Here is a 23,091-nt window from a genome sequence, read left to right on the forward strand (position 1 = left end):
CTTTTCTGTTGTCCGTCCCCCAGGGAGGAGGTCACATGTAGATCCCTGTAATTGGTTCCCCCTTTCCACTCCACCTTCCCTCCACCTCCCAGTATCGCCACTCTCCCTTCCTCTCCCCCAATTATCATGATCCCAATCCTACGTTACAAATCTGGCTAGATCAGAGGATGTTCACTGGTACAGATAGGAACTGGAAAAACAGGGAATCCAGGACGGATGATCCCGTATGCTCCCTTTTAATGAAATTATATATAGAATTCAAAATCTATGTTTTCACCACTACTGTCTTCCTAGAATTTTTCAAATCCTTTTAGGACAGCCAGATTCACTTATAGTGGCCTTATCTTTCCAGCTAGGAATCCATTGTCAAAAATGAAAGGTGAGCTGAGCAAGGTAGTGTGTGTGTGTGTGTACATATGTTTATTTGTAAGAGTGGATTGCTGTTACTGGCAGTGTTGCTATATATGTTTATGGGTGCTTCGCTAAAGTCTGTTTTGACCACAGGTAGTTTTCACTTTTGAGCATGGGAAGTTTTCCTTGGTTTGTGGTCTGTGGTACTGTTTGTAGAATAGGCTTTATTTTCAAGTGTATTTTTGTCTCTTGGGATGACACTGGCACTACAACATTGCTAATTATGCTGTGACAGCTTAGTTTTTCCATGACTATTTTTCCCCCCACTAAAGTTCTGGAAAAAACTAAAATTCCACTTGCCCTTGAGGTATTTCTTTGGTTTGCCGTTTTAGCTCACTTTTCAGTAGGAATCTGGTTAGTTCCAAACTTATTTGTACACTAGATCTCTTGAAATTTTTCATGTTATCAATCAGAAACCGCTTGGTAAAATGTGTTAATCTTGAGTTCTGGATAAAGGAACAGAATTAGGACAATGGAAATGCTGATTTTAATTTCAGACAAATTTCTACTAACGCTACTGAATGAAAGATTTGCTTATCTCTTTTTTCTACTGATGTCATCATCAAATTGTGTTTGGCTATCTTGAAAACTGAAAAAAGAATTGTACAAAATAAAACTGATTTGATGGTGACATTTCAATGCCTATTTCATTTTACATTTCTAATACTTAGCAGCAAAGATTACAGAACATGCAAAGGCATCAAGGGGCACAGACTACCTTTGTGATGGAAATAAAATGCCTATAGTGCCCAGAGTTGTACTAAATACAAACAAAGCCTAAAACCTTACTCTAAACTCACTCTACTGAATTGATTCTGACTTATAGTGAGCCTATAAGACAGAGTAGAACTACTCTTGTGGGTTTCCAAAGATGTAAATCTTTTATGGAGCACAAAGTCTCGTTTTTTTTGCCCCATGGGATGGTAGGTTTGAACTGCTGGCTTTGCAGTTAGCAGCCCTATGCATAACCCATTATACCACTCGGGCTCTGAGTACAGGGCTATGTGAGATCAAATAACGGTTAGTGGAGCCTGAAATAATAAGAGTATTGACTTTAAATCAGTGAATCTCAACTTGTGGGTTGCAACCCCTTTGGGGGTTGAGCGACCCTTTCACAGGGGTCTCCTGATTCATAACAGAAGCAAAATTATAGTTATGAGGTAGCAAAGAAAATAAGTTTATGGTTGGGGGGTCACTACAACATGAGGAGCTGTATTGAAGGGTCATGGCATTAGGAAAGTTGAGAACCCCTGCTTTCAACTATTTATAAAGCACTGTGAACATAAACACTACATGACTGTGTTCAATAACAGTGTTTGCAAACCCTTGACCATTGCTTCAGTGTTAAATATGGTTATGTAAAAAAATTCCTTTGAAATGACCAGTTTTTAGTACATATCTGATAGACACTTTTTAAAAGAAAAGTTTTGGTAAATTGTTTTACCATACAAAACCTTACTACTTATACTCAAGAAGACTCAGAAATATTCAGAGCAACAGTTCTCAATCTGTGGGTCACGACCCGTTTGGGGGTCGAACGACACTTTCACAGGGGTCGCCTGATTCAAAACTGTAGCAAAATTATAGTGATGAAGTAGCAATGAAAATAATTTTATGGTTGGGAGTCACCACAACATGAGGAACTGTATTAAAGGGTCGCGGCATTAGGAAGGTTGAGAACCACTGGCTTAGAAGAATAAATGAATAACAAGTGCTTTGTAGAAAAAATATATACTTTATTTTCAACTAGAAAGGTGAAAACATGTAATTTTTGGTCACACTCTCAACAAAGAAACTGTCCAGAAAACAGTCACAGTCAAAGTAGAAACAATTATTTCCCAGTGGAAAAACTGATCATCCATAAAACCATCCTTCTTCTTTTTGAATAAAGATCTCCTGTTCATTAAAATTGAGGCTAGCCCATTTCCAATAAAAAATCAGACTTCCGTGGAAACTACCGCCTCGCCGTTAGTAAACAACCTATCTGGAGGAACTGTCTCTCAACTGAACAAAGTTTCCATGTGAGTATCCATTTCAAGCTTTGAAGTGTTGGACAAACTTTATGTCCTTCCTACGGTAGTCAGAAAAGGAGGGTAATCATTTGAAATTCCGAGGCATGGACAAGAAAATCAAACACTTTACATTAACTTAGATAGCTGTACAAGTTAATTTATACACAATATCTACAATAGAAAAATTTTAAAGTCTGGCTTGTTACAGGCAAGCTAACTTGCCGCAAGCTGTCCAGTCTAACAGACAGGATTCTGATTCCTGAACACTGCCACTGAAATCAGAATGTCAAAGCCAAGTCTGCTGTGCTGCCTGCCTTCCAGAACCACGTGACTCAGCCTCTTGATGGCCAGAGAACACACATCGTTATGACCGCTGGCGTTACAGACAGGTCACTGAGCTTGCTCAAATGTTCCTTCTCCATTTCCAAAATGGCAAGCCTCTTACCACCTTAGGATGACAACCTTTCCGATGCTACTCATTTCTCCTGGTGCCCTCCTACTAGTCCCTAAACCCCACCCTATAAACACCATGATGTTGTGTGCTAATGAGGTGCCACTGTCAAGTTTTACTTTCTTCAAACCAGTGTCTGGAGTTGATAGATTATTTGTGTGAATGCCACAGAGCACAATGTTTTGATTCAGGTGGGAATTCATTTTCCCAGTTAGAAAAATAGATTTAAATAAGTTGTGCTAACTGAAATCATGTTTACACACACATACACACACACACACAATGAGATGTGAATCAGTTCAAGTTACAGTCTAATGAGATAATCTCTCACGCTCTGGCTTTAAGCCATGTCTCCATGCATCTTCCTGTAATACGGTGACTCAAAGATATCATTGTCTCCAGGGCAGTTGTAATGGCAGGCGCAGGTCTTGATGAACATCATGTTCTTCTTCATGACCTCCCCATCAGAACACTTGAACTCCACGGGCAGGGTGGTGGTTCTGTGAGGTGTGCAACACCGGCCATCGGTGCAGACTCCGCAGAACTTGACCTGGTAGGTTTTCATACTGGTGCAGCCAGAAAGCTCAAACTTGGTAGTCTTCACAATTTTGGTGGTACGGATGCACCTTTTGCCCTTCTAAGAAAAAAAAAGGGAGATGAGGGGGAAAAAAAATCTATGACTTTACAAAAGGACTGGCCTGTTTGAACTCTGTTACTAACCACAGTCTTAACTTTGACTTTTGCTTATATTTTGAGCGGAGGAAGTTTGCGTCTTACTTGCAAGTGATCTTAAAATAGACCTAGCCTATCTTAGGATGTCTCAAATTTACTAATGCTGTAGAGGATTCTGTATCAGGAAGCTGTTTCTATTACACAATATCCCATTCCCTTAAAACATCTCAGTGGTTAGATAATTTGGGGAAACAATGGGCCTCTCTAATAACAAGGCTGGTGGTCCTATCCACTCTCATTTCAGGAAAATTAGCAAATAGAAGCAGTACAGTAATATACCTTGATGTTCTGTTCCAGGGCAGCTTCACAAGGCCTGACCATGCAAAGGCGGTTCTGCTTTTCCAACCTGCAGATGGCGTTGTCATTGGTAACCCGGGTGGAGATGCCCATCCCACAAGTCTTGGAACAGGCGCTCCACTCTGTGGTCTGGACCAGGCAGTTGCCGCGCATCATAGTTGGGTCTGGGCCAAACGTGTCTTCAAGTCGGTAAGCTATGGGGCAAAGCACACAAAACCTAAGTAAGAAGTCCAAAGGTGGGACTGGGCCCCTGGGTTCACTATTTCTTACAGGAGTACATCTCACAGGGGAATCACGACTCAACTCACCTGCAAGGGCCGAGCCAACTGCTGTGCGACCCTTGGGCTCATTGCAAATCCACTCCTCGCAGCATTTCCCTGGCACTTTGACCAACTGCGGGAAAGGGCAGTCAGGGCCTGGAAGACGAACTGTTGGGGAGCACAGGGGCACGCAGCCCAGTCCCCCGTTCATGCAATGGCACCTTGATTTGCAGCCAACCACAAAGGTCTCTCCACTCTGGTACACCTTCCCTTCAAAGTAGCAGGAGGCCCCTTCTTTAGCTGAAGGAGAGGAAGGAGATGCAGGGGTTATGTCAAATTGGTCCCTGGAGCTGGAAGTATAAGCGCGTCCGGGATGTGGATGGACTATGGACAGCTAGTGTAATTGGAAATTTGATTTTCAGTTTGGAGTTTCGGGGAGTGAGGGGCGGGAACACGGGCAAGGAGGCGGCTGGACACCAAGTAGCGCGGGGGTTGGGGCTTCAAGTCCTACCTGTGCACACTCCGACCTCACGGTTCTTCTCGGAGCCAAAGTCACAGTAGAGGTCTTTGTGCGGGTCGCAGCGGTCCCGTTTTGTGCACAACTCGCCTAGTTGCTTGGCGCACACGCGGCAGCAGTTGCAGCCGTCCTGCACTACGCTCACGCCCACCGGGCAGCTGGGCTCTTGCACGGCGGCACAGTGGCACTGCTCGAGGCAGTCTTGCCCGGTGGCCTGCGGGGAGAGGCGGCGGGCGGTCAGCGGGGCGCGCGGCTGACAGAGACGCGGGCCCGTCCCCTCCCCGCCTGGCTCAGAGTCCCCCCAGCAGCCGAGGCCGCGGCGGCGGCGGGCGTGGCGTGCTTACCCAGCTGCAGAGGGCGAGCAGCAGGAGCGCGGAGGCGAGGAGAACGGAGCCCATGCCGGCAGCAGACGCGGTCAGGGCGCGGGGCGGCGGCGGGACAGGCGCTCGGGGCGGTCAGGCGGGCTGCGGCGGCTTCCGCTGGAGCTCGGCGCCGGGATGCGCTGGGCTGTCGGCGGTGGCCGGGCGGCTGGCGTCGGGCTGGAGGCGGTAGGTGGGTCGCCTGGGGTTGGAGTTGCACTGGCTGCCTCCTCTCAGTGGGAAGAGTTGTTGTGTGAGGCTGGGGCCGGCGGCCCGGCCTTTTATAGCTCAGCGCTGCGCCCGCTCGCCAATGAGCTGAATGGAGTCCTACACAAACAGGGACATTCCTTGCATTCCTCCGCACCTTCCTGCCTCATCAACTCACACCGGATTGATCCTGACCCCTTGACACTCCACATTCCTCCAGTCTGAAAAAGCTGGCACACTCCCCCCTACGGAGGGGGGGGCGGGGGGAGAAGCCTAGTATTGCCAGTACCAAATAGGACTTTTTTCCCCGTGGCTTTCACACCACTCCTGATTTATATCTTTTCAAGAGAAGCTGGCAATTATTATTATTTTATATGACCCACTTCTGCTTCTAATGGCTGTGCCGGTTCTCCTCACTAACAGAAACCCTCTTTAGGAGGTAGGTAGCTCAGGCGGCTGTAATAGCAGCGTTTGCTAAAACAATCCAAAGAACTTCCTTTTTATTTTTTCCGCAGTAATTTTCGTTTTAGAAAGTTCTATGGGCTTGAAACTCGCCAGAGGGCAGAAAAGGAGTTCGTTAATCTCAATCATCTGAAGTCTCTGAGATGTCTACCTGCACAATTTGAAATTCCATATTTGGCCCGTTGTCATTTGAGACATAGGTTTGGCTGCCCATTGCCAAATAAGAAAGAGAACAAACCCAAGGGCATGACGCTAGATGCAGCTTCCTGGGGAGAATTCCAGGATCCTTGTTTTGTTATATCTTTAAAAATATGTAGTAGTTTTATTGTTGGAGGTATGGGGAGAAAGAGGGAATAAGTGGCCATCAATGGTTCCAGAAAAATGGGTCTATTGTTAATTGGAGCAATTAAAAGACTTTTAGTGTGCTACGAATTGAATTGTGTGTTTCACCTCTAATATATGTTGTAAATACTAATGTCCATTCCTGTGGTTATAGCCCCCTTTAGCAATAGGTGGTTTTTAGGGTAGGGCATATCTTGAATCAGTATTTTCTGGACTGTATATGAGATGAAACAAGCTAGAGGAAGAAGCAGAGACACAGGAAAAGAGAAGCCAAATCACAAGAAAATCACCCAGGCAGCACGAAGAAGTGAGGCCCTTCCCCAGAGCCAACAAAGAAATCTTTCCCTAGAGCCAGCCAGCACCCTGAATTCTGACTTCTATTCTCTAACCTATGAGACAATCGAATTCTATTGGTTAATGCCTCTCACCTGTGGTATTTCTGTGATAGAAGTGTTCTGAAAAAAACCTCTCAAACTCTAGACAACTAAACCAGAAATTGTTCCTGGGAGTGCAGTGCTACTTTAACAGAGTTATGTAATGAGGATATCATTTTAGAATTGGGTAATGCATAGAAGCTGGAAGAGTTTAAGGGCCTAATTGTGAAAACCCAGATTGCTTTGAAGAGACTCTTAGGAGAAGTATAAAAATCAAAGAAAATGACGACCACGGGATTGGACAATGGAAGTAAGCTGATTTTTTGTTATGCAGTACCAAATAGTTTATATGAATTATGTTCAAATATTTGGTGGGAAGTAGAACTTCTAAATGATGAATTGGGATGTCTGGCTAATGATATTTTGAAGTAAGATAGACAAGGATCACATGATTTATCCCTGTCACTTACAATGAGAGATGAATGAGATGGACTAACAAATGAACTGTGAAAAATGAAAATTTCAAGATTTGGAAAATTCTATGATGTAAACTGCAGATATGTATGCTAGAATATTCATCAATGGCATGGCTACAAAAATCTTTTGTTAAAGAGATTAACCCACTGACTAATGGATCTAACCAACTGCCACAGCATAAAACCTGAAGGTGACAGAGACTGAGAGCAAAAGGGTTTTCTTCTGCCTCTTGGAATTCAGATCAAAGGATCAACCGATCAAAGGAGCTGTTGTCCTCCAAGACCAGGAGCATCCCTGGAGCGCATTGGAGAGACTGAAACTGTTGGAAGAAGCACGTGGAGCTCTCTGTTTCTGAGTCTGGGGCGATAGTCTATCTGGATGCTTGGTTGCGTCCTCTCTAATCTCAGCTTGTTCCACCTTCCAGGCACTCTGGAATGCCATCCCTGCTCCTTCAGCTTTAGGTGGCTCTAAATAGGCAGGTCCTATCCTTCTGCTCCTTGAGCATGACAGCCTGGTCCTCTCCCTTTTAAGTAGCAACCTTGTCCCCTTGGTACACCTTAATGGCAACTCTAAAGATCCAATACTTTGAAGCCTAGAAGGCTTTAACACTTCAGGGATGATGTGAGGGGCTGAATGTGTTTTACATGTAGCAAGGTCACATATTTTAATCCAAAGGGTAGAGTGTTATGAATTGGTTGGTGTTCCTCTTCCCACTTCCCACCCCATCCAAAAATATGTATTGTAAGTCGAGCTTCTACATTTGTGGCTATAATCCCATTTAGGAATAGGTTGTCTTTGCTATGTTAGTAAGACAGGGTGAGTGTAGGGTGTATTTTGAGTTAATCTTTTTTTGAGCCACAATAGAGATCAGACATGTATGTGAGAAAATTGGAGATGGGGAAAGAGTGATGCCAGGCCACATGAAGGTTTCCTTAAAGCAGAAGCTCAAGGAGACGGGGACCTTCCTCTAGAGCTGACAGACAGAGAAGACCTCCCCCTGAAATAATATTGGTTTTTAATCTCCTAAACTGTTAGGAAACACATTTGTGCTTGTGAAGGTCTCTGTTATAGCAGTACTAAATAACAGAGACAGAATGTATTGATTTGGTGGAAGCTCCGGTTGTGGGGATGGGTAGGAACAGGGGTATATAGCAAAACGTTGGGGCTTAATTGGAGGTATTTTTAAAAAGGCTGTACTGTGGACTTTGAGGAATGAGTAATTTTTATTATACTATGAATTTTATCCCACAAAGGTAGATTGTACTTGATTTGCCTCGAAGTAAATATTTGTTTAAATAACAAGAATGGTGTGCCCCATTATGCCTACTTATTTACCCAAGGAACATGCAACTTAATGGAGGAAGGAAAGACAAAGTAAAGGAAATAATTGATTTTGTCCTTCTCTACTGTGTGCAGATAGCAACTATGGCTAAGAAAACCTCCATTTCTTAATAATGTTAGTTAGCTTCAACAAAGACTTGATTAATTAAACTGTGCATTCACTGAGGATCTACACTGTTGATTTGCCTTTCTAATAACTCCCGTTATTTTATGCACATGGAAGGATTCCAAGGTCATTGTCATCTCATATCGTTTGATTGTGGTGTTCACCATTGAATGAATCTATTCCAGTCATTGATTTTGTTGTTGTTATATATGTTTAAGATAAGTGTTTTTGTTTTTAATGCAAGGCAGTCTTTGAAACTAACATGCTTAAACAGATGCCACTTTTTCTTTGGAGTTTTCATTTCTTCTGCTGAGAAATAGCCAAGAACAACACATCCACTCCACCTATGTTCCATGAATGATACATCACCTCCCTTTTGTGCACTTCACAAGAACCACCTTGATGGAGGTGTCCTCACATTGTCTGGGAAAACTCCTTTAAGAGGGGGAAACGGGAGAAAACCACCCCCTTGAGGTTATAAGATGGAGACAAGGCGGGGACAAATCAATGTGTATTATCCCCTACCTGCCTCCTGAACAGAAGGAGAACCTTGCTGGAATATCAAGCTAAGACCAAGGAAGGGGAATATCTGCATTTTGGAGTAGAAACTGAGAGCTCTGTTGGTGAGTATGGTGGGTGATTGGGGAGAAGTAACCTCACATTGGGATGGGATGCCAAACAATGATTGTAGGAAACCTAGGGGAACGAGGGACCGGATTTTTTGTTCTTGGGTGGAAACTATGAATATGTTTCTACCCAACACTCAGTAAATTGCTCCATGGACTAAGTACCATGGTGACCTTGGACTGTGACTTTGTAGGCAGCATGGCATAACCTAGGGACTACACTAGAAGGTCTTAAATAGAGGCCTGGTTGAATGAACTAAGCCCTGCTTTGATGTTGCCTGTACCCTTGCCCTACAGTCTGGGGTACTCAGATGATAGAGGAAGCAGAGGGTGGCTGGCCTAGAATTGTGGAAATGACAATCATTAGACCTTGGGGTGAACCCCTGTCTTGGTGGATATCCAATGGAAAGAGACCCAGAATCACCATATATTTAGTACCTCAATGACCCCCTCACAGTGACATGGCAGGTTTGTATCTGTTGGGCAGAAATCTGCACTTGGAAGAGTTGATCCAGAAAATTTCCCCCTGGTACCAATCCCCATATTGAAGATAACAATAACAAAATTTGAATATGATGAAGGGAAAAATATCAGAGTTTAAATTGCAAACACCCAATTTGTAGAAGACTGTGGAAGAACCTGAAACCCATCTGTAGAGTATCTAGTCAGATTAAGCCCTGGCAAATCCCTTCTAGCTATAGACAAGGGTCTCGATTAGCTTTAATGTCAGAGAGAGATCATTGTAATCTAGATTATGCTAGATAGACCTTGATACTTGGTCAGTTGACCCCCCTCTTTACCCAACCTTAATTTGTTCTAGGTATAAGAATTTCTTGCTGTCCCATGACAAAAATTTCTTCGCTGGCTTTTTAAATACTCAGGGTGGTCTTTTCTTTCTTATTCATTATTTCTGTTTTTATCTTTGTATCATTATTATTTTATCCTGCCATTTTATTATGTTTTTGTTTTTATGGTTTCTGTTGAGTTTTCCAGTTTGTGAAGCACAAAAGGAGTGGATGATGCAAAGAGATAATAACTGACATAAGAGTTTACAGGGGTGGGATATAGGGAGGATGAGAGGATGTGGGGAGCAAACAATATATTCGGGAGTGGGGAGGGAGCATTAGAACTGATTGTGATTACACAACTCATTTTAAGAGCAAATTAATCAATGAGGGGGTGTTTTAAAATTGCACAATTCTTAAAATGTGATTGAATTTTGAATTTTATGAGACGTGGATTATGTACTAATAAACCTGTAAAAAAAGAAAGCAAAATAATTAGCCACTTTAACTTCAACATAGACCACATCATCTGTGCACAATTACTTTGTTAGATTGTCCACATGGTGACAGTGTAGTTTCATATCAACCCGTGCAAATGGTGCTCAGGAACCTCAGGGAACATTTTTCGTCATTGTTATTTAATGTTCTTTCCAAGCATTCCACAAACAGAAGAGGCCCAAGAGTTCCTATTTAAAGAAGGAACATTCCAAGTTATGTTAATAACCACATGTGTATTAAAGGCAACTTGGCCCCAACACTTTCTTCCTTTGTGGATGCTTTTAAAAGTCCAAAATATGTGGGATGCCACAGTGAAATCTTTCAAGACCTAACCCCCCAATTACATCTGCCACTAATTGGTTAGAAAGGTGTGGTACACAGGGAACAGTAGGGATGTCAAAGTCATGCCTTACCTGGGATGGATGTGGGCTTGGTGGTGAGATCAGGGGCTTGCAGGGAGAGGGAGGTGGGAGAACACTGGGGGACCTTTTGAATCTTCCCAAGTGTCTGTGAGCCACCACCAACTGCATCATGAGCAGCAGGGTGGAGACTCATTGATGAAGTGGATACATTGATGGACTGGGTTACAGTTGGATGACCCGGGTTGGGTTCCTGGAACTGTCATTCACAAATTCTGAGAAAGTTATAGCCCCAAATTTCCATTTGTAAAGTGAACATAAAAATTCTAAGGCATAATGAGAATTAATTAGGTTTAGATTTTCAGACAATTGAAACTTTAAAAAATTTTCTTTCTCCATATCTCTTTCTTCACATTACCACACTTTTCTATTGTTAAATGTCATGATATATCTTGAATCAAGTTTATTTTTACTATCAAAGAATCATAAGGTGCTCACATGGTCCCCTATGGTCTCAGAACACCATAGTTTGTTCCAAATTGATGGCGAAGAGAAAATATGCATATTAAAATGGAGACAACAAATGCAAGTTCAGCTAGGCTATGTGTTATAGGGTTATATGGAGGCTTTACTATCAAATCATTTTTGAAGAGGTTAAAATAAAATAATATTAAAAGGTAAATATAGAGCAGGAGAAAGAGGAGGAAGAAGGAGAGGAGAGAAGACACTTAAGACATTCATAGACTCAGAAGTATGTTTATATTGTGATACTGACCATCAAATGCCAGGAAATTCAAAAGGAAAGGCTGACACTCTGTCCTTAACTCTTGCCATGGGCTTTGAATTCTTGTACTATTATAAATGACTCAGCAAATGTTTGTGTGTTTCTGGGCGGTAAAGTGGAAATAGTGGCTTCTTATAACTCGGTCCAGTTCTTGACTTATCCCAACCCTTTCTTTCGATTGACAGATCAGAGGTGGGGTTAGGAAAAAAAGTCTTTGAATTTGTGTGTAAAATAGCTAGGATGCCCTAATTATGACTTTTAAGCAAGTGTTTATCTAACAAATGTTTTCTAGAGGGCTCCCCCCTCCCACCTTTTCCCCTGGTAAAATGAGGAATTCAGTTAGCTGGCTCTCAGTCTTGTTTGCTGAGCTATCTAAGGTAGGTATGTGTCTGCTTGGGCACCATTTGCACAGGTCATTTAGTTAACTCTTGTATGATGTGCAGCTGTGGATGTACTACATTCCTTCCCTTATGTTTTTTGTTGTTTTTTCCCCCTTGAAAAAAGGGCACTTGATCATGTATCAGACGTAGAGAAAACCTGGCAAAACTACAGGAAAGTGGCTAGACTTGAAGTGTTTGTGTACTTAAAGAAGGAATCTTGCACATTTTCAACTTTCAGTCATAGACATTTTCTTATAAGAGCAACCAGGAGTCTGTGCCAGCCCTCAAAGCGGAAATCAAGGATCCCAGGGAAACATATCCAAGGAATGTCACTTGGAGCCAAGACCTATATGCAATAAACACACTAAGCTGTCACTTATAGGAAGTCTGCCCCTATATGGGCAGCTAGACAGTGAGCAATCTGTTTTGATGGTGGGCTGGGAATGGGCTTTGGGTGTTGCTAGCTCGCCTCAAATTCAATCATGTAAATGAATTCCACCAAAAAATGGTGTGCCAGAAAGTTTTTGTTTTTTTTTTTAAACTAGTAATAAATGTTTTCCTGGAATCTTCAGGGAGACTGGCTTGGCTTACATTACCTTATATTTGCTTACAGAGAAGGTTAAGAAGAGGGCTTACTTAAACTCTCTGAGAGTTCAGAAATGGGAAAGAAAACCTGGGTGTTTACTATCTATGTTAGGCTTCTCTAGAGAAACAAAACCAGGACACTTAGGATTTTGTATATCTTTATATATATAGATAGATAGATAACATAAGAAATAAAGAGCTAATTAATCTATGGAGCAGTACAAATGGCTCAGTGCAACTCACTCCCGTGAGACAGCTAATACACTGGCAGTCCTTCAAGTCTTGCAGGGCTGCTGAGTGCACGTCAAGGAAGCAGGCAGCTGAGTCCTCTGTAGAACAATTCAGGCAGCAAACAGCAAGGCAGTTCACTAATAGTCAGTCAGATGACAGGGGTCCAGCAGTCCCAAGGTCAATCGAAGTATACTCCAATAGCGCATGGTGAAGCAGGTCTTGAAGGAACCTCAAACTACAGTGACACAGTCCACGGGTTAGCTGTCCTACAGGTAATATAGCTTGCAAATTGAGGCAGAGAACAAGCTAAGGCAACCACACACTGGTCTGATCATCAAAGAGCAAGAAACAAGAAAGGTGAGGCTCACCCGAGCCATTTATCTCTCTGCCCTTCAATTAATCCCACATGTGTTCATTGGCTAGGTTGGCACAATAAACCTACCTATCCCACTATCTAAATTACATTCACTTCCTCTGGGCTGCTTCCTCCTCACCATTGGTTCGCCACCTTTCTTAGGATGTTTCTGATACAGTGGTATTTGTCAGTTGGTGGTCAAGGCTCCGCCATGTGGTTTGCATTATGGACCTGCACTAGTTTGTTCCTGGACTTGCTTTTAGGGACCACTGGGGGTCAAGGGCATGACAAAAGAAAGCTTAAATTTATTTGTTTAAAATAAGGTGCTTCCTTTTCCCATCCTTTTCACTTCCTTCATTCTTTCAATCAGTCTTGTTTTGTTATTTTAAGTAGAATCTGGGACTGCCTTTAGTCGGCCTGTTATTCTGAGGTGGTGTAAACAGCAATGGGTGCTGTTAGAGATGGGGAGGGGCCTCAACACTTTTGGTGGCAGGTTAACTACTCGAGCTGACTGCAACGTACCCATCAGGAGTATGCATTGCCCTTTGTTTCATCAACCTAAATGTGAACAACCATCTTGGTGACACTTAGGCAAGAGGTCAGTAGGGGTGAAAAGGAGAGGAAACTATTTTCAAAAAAGGTAATTTCAGGAGACCAAAGCCATAGTATTCTACCACTTGTCTGTCAGTTGGTGGTCCTGGGGTGGCTTGTGTGTTGCTGTGATGTTGGAAGCTATGTCGCTGGTATTTCAAACAACAGAATCACCCAAGTGAACAGGTTTCAGCGGCACATCCGGATTAAGTACAGACTATGAAGATGAAACAGCCCCCACACGTAAGCGGCATTAGCCACTGGAAAGCTTAGGGATAGCAGGAGAACATTGTCAGATGCTGAAAACCTCACGCATAGTGGCAGAACCCTGGAAGAGAAAGTGCCAGAAGATGAGCCCCCCCAGTCGGAAGTCACTTGAAAGATGCGGGAGCAAAAGCTGCCTTCCCAAAGCGGAGTTGATGATAATGTCCTTGATGGTGGTTCGCCATCAGGGGCACGGCTCAGCATCAGAAGACACAGATGCCACCGTGAAAAAGGAAGACCCTTGACGAGCTGGATTGACAGGGTGGCTCCAGCAAGGCGCTCAAATACAACAGCAGTTGTGAGGATGGCACAAGACCGAACATTGTTTGGTTCTGTTGTACTTCGGATCGCCGAGTGAGAAGAACCTCGATTGCGTCTCATAACAAGTGTAAAATGTTTAAGGGCAGTGGTCATTCGGTGGTAGGACTCTTGCTTTCTATTCAGGAGAGCGGTGTGACATTTCTCCCCAGTGTATCTCAGGTCTAACCAACGGTAGTCTTGTCAGCGGAGACTGCCTGTGGCTACACGGTGGGACAGCTTCCAGCAGAGCGTCTCAATTAAGATTGAGCCAAAAGGAAGGCCTCATGTGTGATCCGTTTCTGAGAATCAGCCAATGAAAAGCTTCTGGATTATAACGACTTTGTGATTGGGGGTGGAGAGGGCTATTTGACTTGTAGGGAGCTAACAACGACTGTGTAAAATAGACATGTGCCTTTGGAGAGTCAGCAGGAGTGGAATTGGGACAAATTCAGGGCCCATTAACTCTTCCTGTGAAATCTCTCCTTAACTTCGGTCAAGAGGCCTGAGGCCCCTACTCACAACTGTAGAGCTCCCTGGAATACCTATTGAAAACCATTAAATGGACTGAGGACTTGCTGAAGGTGAGACCCCCATACCTGCCATTTACCTCTTTGAAACCCCCAAATTTCCCACCTACTCAAGGTTATTGTGTGATTCAAGGAGTCAGTATTCGTAAAAGGACTTTCATACAAGGTACTCAAAAATTCAATCAAACTCACTGCCACCGAGTTGATTCTGCCTCCATAGGACAGGGCAGGATTGCCCCACTGGCCCTGTGACTTCACAGGAGGACCAGCCTCTTCTCTCTCAAGTGGAGCTGTGGCGGTTTCCACTGCTGACCTTGCGGTGAGCAGCCTAACGCAGAGTGACTGTGCTGTCAATTACCCTTTGACTTTGGATTCGATGGGTCTAATTTCTCCTAAAGCAGCACAGTCTGGCTTTAAACTGTGCCCAACTTTACAGGGATTTACAGTGTTAATCTCCAAAAAAATAAACTCCTATTCACAGGGGCTGCCTGATTCATAACAATAGCAAAATGACAGTTACGAAGTAGCAACAAAAATAATTTTATGGTTGGGGGTCACCACAACATGAAGAACTGTATTAAAGGGTTGTGGCATTAGGAAGGTTGAGAACCACTGTGTAAGAGTTCTGTGTGACTATAAATGTTAGCCAACTTGGGCTACATTGCCTTCCATTGATATAGAAATATTAAATTTCAAAAGTTATCTCACATGCACTGTCACACTTCAGTTTCATCACGGCCCTGTGAAGCATTTCCCATTTTGTAAGTCTGGAAACTGAGGCTCAAAGAGGCTAAGTAACATAGTACGTGCTTGGGCAGTCATGGAAGAGGGTTGTATAAATTAGAATTCAGTTCTTTCAACGAGAACATCTTACCTTTTTCTTCAAAGCCCACGTACTTTCTTCAAGTTATATATGTAGGAGCCTATGTATGTCCGTGAGATAACTGTCTTTGGTTTTCTCAAGCTGTTGAAGCATGCACACTAGATAGAAATCAGATAACCGACGAGAAGTGTTAGTATTACAGTGTGCTCAGAGATGAATTATGACATAGATGCTGTTTACTGATCTGTATTAGGAGAGAATCATGGGTTTTTATGACGTTTCCATTTTTTTTAACATTTACCATTTTTATAATTTTGCTCTGTAGGCAAATGTGCTGCTGCCTCTCCACCAATAAACAGATCCAGCTAAAGTGAATCAAGATGGTGGGTGTGTTTTCACTTAAGGAGGCTTAATCTCAGGGCATGCAACCCTGTGACAGCAGCCCACATTAAAAATGCTGTCCAATTATGCTATAGACTGAGACTATATACCGACATCCTCTCTGATGTCGGTCTTAGGTACACTCAAGTTGCTTCTGGCTCAGTGACTGTACAACGTAGCAGAACCCTGCTCGGTCCTAGGCCGTCCTCATGTGTGCTCATTGTTGCAGCCACTGCGTCTGTCCCCTCGGCGAGGAGCTTCTCTTTCCCTCACCCTTTACTTTGCCAAGAACGTTGTCCTTCTCCATGGACTCGTCCCTCCTGAGAACACGTCCAAAGTATGCGAGAGGAAGTCTCACCCTCTCACTTCTGAGGAGCATTCTGGCTGCAATTCTTCCAAGATGTATCTGTCTGTTCTGGAAGCCTGTGGCATACTTAATAGTCTTTGCCAACACTATGATCCAAAGGCATCAACTCTTCTTTGGTCTTTCATGTTCACTCCGTAGCTTTTGGAAGGCGTAGGACGCAATTGACAACATCATGGTTTGGGTCAGGATCCTCTTAGTAATCCATGTAATCCAAGTGAAGTCTTCGCAGCAGATTTGCCCAATGAATTTGTCATTCAATTTCTTCACTGTTGCTTCTGTTATATACCTAAGTAGAATGACAGCTTCAGTTTTTCTTCCATTTATTATGATGTTGTTTATCTTTTTTTAATGGCCTATTGTTTTTTTGTTTTATGTATTTATTTATTTATTTTTATTTTTTATGGTTTTAATTTTATTTATTTTTTATTTTTAAACATTTTATTAGGGGCTCATACAACTGTTATCGCAATCCATACACACATCAATTGTGTAAAGCGCATTTGTACATCATTCTCAAAACATTTTCTCTCCACTTAACCCCCCGACATTAGGTCATCATTTTTCCCCTCCCTCCCCGCTCCCCCCTCCCTCATGAGCCCTTGACAGACAACCGAAAATGGGTGAAGGGAGACGTCAGACAGGGCAAGATAAGACAAAATACCAATTTATGATGTTGTTTATCAGTCCAGTTGAGGATTTCTGTTTTCTTGATGCTGAGGTGTAGTCCATATTGAAGGCTGCAGCCTTGGATCTTAACAAGTAAGTGCTTCAAATCCTCTTGCTTTTAGCAAGCAAGGTTATATCATCTATCTGTCATGGCTGCTGCTAGCTATTCCTCTACCCTTTCTGTCATGGCCTTCATTTAGATCAGCTGCTTGGATTATTTGCTCAGTGTACGGACTGGATGACTGTGGTGAAAAGAAACAACCCCGACATACACGTTTCCTTATTTTAAGTCATGCGGCATCCCTTTTTGAATATTTGAATGATGGTTCTTGATCTATGTATAGATTCCTCATGAGCACAATTGAATGTCCTGGAATTTGTATTCTTCACAAGGTTATCTATAATCTGTTATGAATCACACAGTCAAAAACCTTTGCATAGTCAATAAGACACATGCACACTTTCTGGTATTCTCTGCTTTCAGCCACGATCCATCTGATACCAACAATTATATCCCATGCTCTTCATCATCTCCTGAAACTGGCTTAAATTTTTGTCAGTTTCCTGTCGATATATTGCTCCAACTGTTTTTGAATTATCTTCAGCAAAATTTTATTTTCATGTGATGTTAGTGATATTGTTAGATAACTTTGATATTCTGTTAGAGCCCTTTTCTTTGGAATCACACAGATAAGGATGTCTCCCAGTGTGCTAGGGAGCCCTGGTGGCATAGTGGATTTTGCATTAGACAGCTAACCATAAGGGTAGCAGTTAGAAACCACTTCCTGCTTTGCAGAAGAAGGATGAAACTTTCTACTCCTGTAAAGATTTAGTCTCGGAAACTCACAAAGGCTGTCCTACTCTGTGCTAGTAGTTGTTGTGAGTCAAAATGAACCTGATGGCATTGAATATTTTTCCTCCAGACTCTTAACTAGGTAGTTGTCTTCCAAATTTCTTAGCATAAATGACTGAGTGCTTCCAGCATTGTATCAGTTTTGAAACATCTCAATTGCTATTCCCTTAATCCTTGGAGTCTTGTTTTTCATTGATGCCTTCTTTTAATACCATCAATTCTTGATCACATGCTATACTCGGAAATGGTTTGATGTCAATCATTTTTGGTATAATTTTTCATGTATATTTCTTTCATCTTGTTTTTGTTGTTGAATATTTTGCCAATTTTTGCAGTTGTTAGGTGTTTTTGAGTCACTTCTAACTCATAGCAAACTCATGTACAACAGAACAAAACACTGCCCAGCCCTACTCCATCCCACATGCATTCATATATTTGAGCACAGCATTGCTGCCCTTCTCATTGAGGGCCTTTCTATTTTTTATTGACTTACTACTTGACCAAGCATGGTGTCTGTCCCAGCCTGGGTTCTCCAGAGAAACAAAACGAGCGATGCTTATATATTTATATATACATAGAAAATGGTTCACGCAGTTATACAGGCAGGCAAGTTTTAAGTCCATGGGTCAGATGTCAGACTGAAGATTCTACTGCCTTGGATAGCTAGAGGGGCCCTTGAATCCAAGCTTGACAGTTCATACAGCAGACTTCAAAATGTAGAGTAGAATGAATCTAAAGCTGGCAGGTAAGATGACAGGCTGCTGGCAATGTCCACATTAGGCAGCAATATACAAGCCATTGGCTCAGTCTAAAGAACCAGAGGTTGAATGACAAACCAGACCCAGGATCCAGACCCAGCAATAAACAAGCTTTTCCCCCATACCCACTTATCTTGGCTGCTGGCCACACCACTGAGGAAGCTCACAGCAAATCTTGGAAGTGATTACATTATGTTTGATCTAGTCATAGGGGATTACTAGGTCTTCACTGTCCAACAAGTGAGAACCTTAGCCCAGGCAAGTGGACAAAAAAACCTTAACTATCACAGTGTAATTTCCCTGGGGGTAATCCAATATGTCTAAAGCACATTAAATGAATCTTACCATCCTCACTTCTAAGAAACATCCTGGCTGAACTTTTGCCAAAACAGTTCTACTACTGGTTGGGGTGTTGTATTGTCATGAATTTCATGTTGTTGCAATGCTGGAAGCTACACTACTGGTATTTATAGCACCGGTAGGACTACCCATTGTGTATAGGTTCCAGTGGAACTTCCATACTGAGACAGACTAGGAAGAAGGACCCGATGATCTACTCCTAAAATCTAGGCCAATGAGAAATTTATGAATGACAATAAACTATTGCGTCATAAAGCGTTGGGTGATGAGCCCCTCAAGTTGGATGCCACTCAAAATGCAACCAGGAAAGAGCTGCCTCCTCAAAATAGAGTCAATTTTAATAACGTGGATAAAGTAAAGCTTTTGCGATTTGCATTTGCTAATGTGGCATGACTCAAAATATAAAGCTGTTGCAAACATCCATTTACTAACCAGAATGTGGGTTCCATGACAAAATACTGAATTATGGAGGAAGCATCAAAAGAAGCTGGAAAGAATATACAGTCACTGTGAGAGCCAGCTCACAAATCAAGCAGGGACAAGAGGGGCAAAGGTGCAATTAAAAGGGATAGTAGAGATAGAGAAGAAAGAGAAGAAACAAAGTTGGGGTGTAGGGGACTTAAGGAGAAGAGACTTCAAGATCTTTATTCAAGGTAGGTTTTTATACAGCACATATCTCAAACCCTGTGTTCCACGACAAGTTCCCACACAAAGGGTTTCCCCCCCCCCACAAAGGGTTTATTGATATTTATTTGAAGGAAAACAAATAAGCAATAATATGTTAGCCAATTTGTAGACGGTCTAGAGGGGAAGACAAAGCCATGAACAGGGAGTACAACTGAACTCTTGAAGAATGCTCTGTGTCTGCCGTTTCCTAGGGAAGAGGAGGGAAAGTGTCTACCTTATCTATTTTTTTTTTATGTTTATTTTGGTTTATTGTATTTGGTCTTTTTTAAAAAAACATTTTATTTTAAAACATTTAAAACATTTTATTAGGGGCTCATACAACTGTTATCGCAATCCATACACACATCAATTGTGTAAAGTGCATTTGTACATCATTCTCAAAACATTTTCTCTCCACTTAAACCCCCGACATTAGGTCCTCATTTTCCCCCTCCCTCCCCGCTCCCCCTCCCTCATGAGCCCTTGATAGTTCATAAATTGGTATTTTGTCATATCTTGCCCTGTCCGATGTCTCCCTTCACCCACTTTTCGGTTGTCCGTCCCCCAGGGAGGAGGTCACATATAGTTCCTTGTAATCGGTTCCCTCTTTCCTACCCACTCTCCCTTTACCCTCCCTGTTTCGCCACTCACACCACTGGTCCTGTAGCGCTCATCTGGATTCCCTGGATTTTCAGTTCCTATCTGTACCAGTGTACATCCTCTGGTCTAGCCAGACTTGCAAGGTCGAATTCTAGTCATGGTAGTGGGAGCAGGGAGGAAACATTTAGGAATTAGAGGAAAGTTGTATTTCTCATTGTTGTTACATCGCACCCTGACTGGCTCTTAGGTGAAAGTCAAACCATGTAGTGCATCAACTCCTCTGGCTGACCTGTCAGCATTTCCCCAAGGGCCTTGCCTAAACCATGGAAGGTGCTGATCCTGTCCTACTGGAAAAGGAAATGAGCTTCAGACTGTCCCATAAATGCGCTCTCTCACTCGGAAGCCCGGGGCAGTGTTCTGCTCCAGGTCCTCTGCGTTCAGAAAATCTGGCACCAATATCTCTGTGTTTCGAGACTTTGGCACATGTACCTTTCTCAGAGTTCATCTTAAAATAATCTGTCCCCACAAGTCACATTTTGCCCACAGAACCCTTCAATATTACAACTTCAGGCTCGACCTTATTCACCAGTTCTTTCAGCTTGAGAAATGCTAAATGTGTTCTTCTCTTTTGGTTTTCTAACTTCAGATCTTTGCACATTTCATTATAACTCCTGATGTTGTCTTTTTGGTTGCTTTTTGAAATCTTCTGTTCAGCTCTTTTATTTCATCATTTCTTCTGTTTGCTTTAGTTACTGTATGTTCAAGAGCAAGTTTCAGAGTCTCATCTGACGTTCATTTCGGTCTTTTTGCCTGACCTTTTATTTTCCTCATGCATGATGTCATTCCACAAGTAGTCTGGTGTTCAATCCTTAGTGTTCAATGAACCAAATCTATATTTGAGATGGCCTCTGAATTCATATGGGGAAAACTCAAGAGTGTCCTCTGTATTTTGTTAACTTGTCTTAATTTTCTTCAGCTTGAACTTGAACTTGCATAGAAGCAACTGACTATCTCTTCCACAGTGAGCTCCTGGCCTTGTTCTGACTTATACTGAACTTCTCTATCTTTTCTTCCCACAGATATAATCAATTTAATTTCTGTATTTTCTAATTGATGAGGCTCATATGTATAGTTACAATTTTTGTTGTTTATGAAAGGTATTTGCAATGAATAAGTCATTGGTCCTGCAAAGTTCTGTGATGTAATATAGCTTCTATCACTAAGTCTTTATTTTCCATTACTGATCTTTGTTTCCAAGAAGCCCTGATGGTGTAGTTGGTTGTGGGTTGGGCTTTAATCACAAAGTCAGCAGTTTGAAACCACCAACCATTCCACAAGATAAAGATGAGGTATTCTACTCCCATAAAGATTTACAGTCTTAGAAACCCACAGGGGCAGTTCTACTCTATCCTAATAGACTCAATGACAGTGAGTTTGGTTTCTTTTTGGGCCTGTGTTTCCAACTTTCATATTCCAATCACCAACACATAATGGTTACACGTTTGATCAATTTAAGTCTTTAAAAATCTTTAATTTGTTTACCTTTGGCACTAGTAGTTGATTAAATTGTATAATTATTATATTGGCTGGTCTTTCTTATAGGCTTGTGGATATTATCTTATCACTAGCAATGCCTTTTTGATGGTGAATGGGATGTCCTGGTGGCACAATGGTTAAACTACTTGCCTGATAATTGAGAGGTTGGTGGTTTGAACCTACTATCCACTCATCAGAAGAAAGATGTGACAGGTTACTTTCATAAAGATTTAGGACCATGGAATCCCTTTGCCCTATAGAGTTGTTACAAGTAGAAATACACTGTTACAATGAGTTGTGATATCCTAAGCATTAGTGAGCTGAAATGGATTAGGTCTTAGTTATGTAGCACTGCTACCTAAGAAATACCACAAGTGAATGACTTTAGCAAACTGAAATTTATTCTCACAGTTTAAGAGGATAGAAGTGTGAATCTACGGTTCCAGTTTTAGGGGAATATCTTTTCTCTCTGTCAACTCTATCCCTTGGAGATATTAATTTATCTTGGCACCAATCTTCCCAGGCTGTAGGAGGTTCAGTGTGCAGAGATCCTGGGCTCAAGGACAAACTCCACTCCCGGATCTGCTTTGTTGGTGGGATGAAAGACCCTCTGATCACTGCTTGCTTGTTGAATCTTATTTATATCTCAAGAGAGATTGCCTCAAAATACAACTTAAGCAGGGTGGATATTGCACCCTACTTCGTTAACAAAAGTGCCACTAATCTTGTCTCACTAATTTCATAGAGGTTAGGATTTGCAGGACATAGGGTAATTATATCAGGTTACAAAACGGATGTAGATAATCATGGCTTTGCCAAGTGGACACATATTTTGGTGGGAGTGGTGGTGGTGGGGAGATAGAATCCAATCCATAATAGTCTTGTACTGATCATCTTGAATCTGACAAATACATGGTCTACTATCTTGAGAATGGGAGTGAAATGGCATCCTCTGATAACCCCTTCTCTCTCTCTCTCTCTTTTTTTTTAAAATCAATTTATTGGGGCTCATACAATTCAGCATAAAACATAGATCAATTGTGTAAAGCACATCTATACATTTGTTGCCCTCATCATTCCCAAAATTCACTTGCCTCTTGGGTTCCCGGAATCAGCTCATTTTCCTTTTTTCCCCCCTGCTCCTCCCTTCCCCTGCCCCTCTCCCCCATGCACCCTTGATAATTTATAAATTATTATTATATCTTATATTACACTGCCCGGCGTCTCCCTTCACCTACCCCTCTGCTGCCCATCCCCCAGAGACGAGGTCATAACAGAGTGCCAGATAAGCTCATCAGTTCTAAAGTAATATGGACTATAAAAGAGATTTGTTTTTGAAGTCTGCCTTAATAAGCATATTATTGAGATGCTGTTTCTTTTATGAACTTTATTTTCAACGACAATGCATTTTCCTCAAATTGACCCCAGTTTGTACTTTAGGCATATAC

At 42.2% G+C, this 23,091-nt stretch overlaps 1 protein-coding gene across 1 annotated transcript; it reads right to left on the reverse strand.

Moving 5' to 3' along the window:
• Window positions 1–2,126: 2,126 nt before the first annotated feature.
• LOC101662474 (CCN family member 2) lies at window positions 2,127–10,812 on the reverse strand. Its single transcript, XM_013006799.3, has 6 exons — window positions 10,671–10,812; window positions 5,025–5,125; window positions 4,675–4,894; window positions 4,212–4,463; window positions 3,886–4,097; window positions 2,127–3,511 (listed from the first exon to the last, which is right to left on the reverse strand). The coding sequence occupies exons 1-6, from the start codon at window positions 10,810–10,812 to the stop codon at window positions 3,215–3,217; spliced, it is 1,224 nt and encodes a 407-aa protein (XP_012862253.2). The 3' UTR covers window positions 2,127–3,214.
• Window positions 10,813–23,091: the final 12,279 nt, after the last annotated feature.

Source organism: Echinops telfairi, unplaced genomic scaffold, assembly GCF_000313985.2.
Source record: "Echinops telfairi isolate 266 unplaced genomic scaffold, ASM31398v2 ScPeMD7_3533;HRSCAF=4204_0, whole genome shotgun sequence".
NCBI lineage: Eukaryota > Metazoa > Chordata > Mammalia > Afrosoricida > Tenrecidae > Echinops > Echinops telfairi.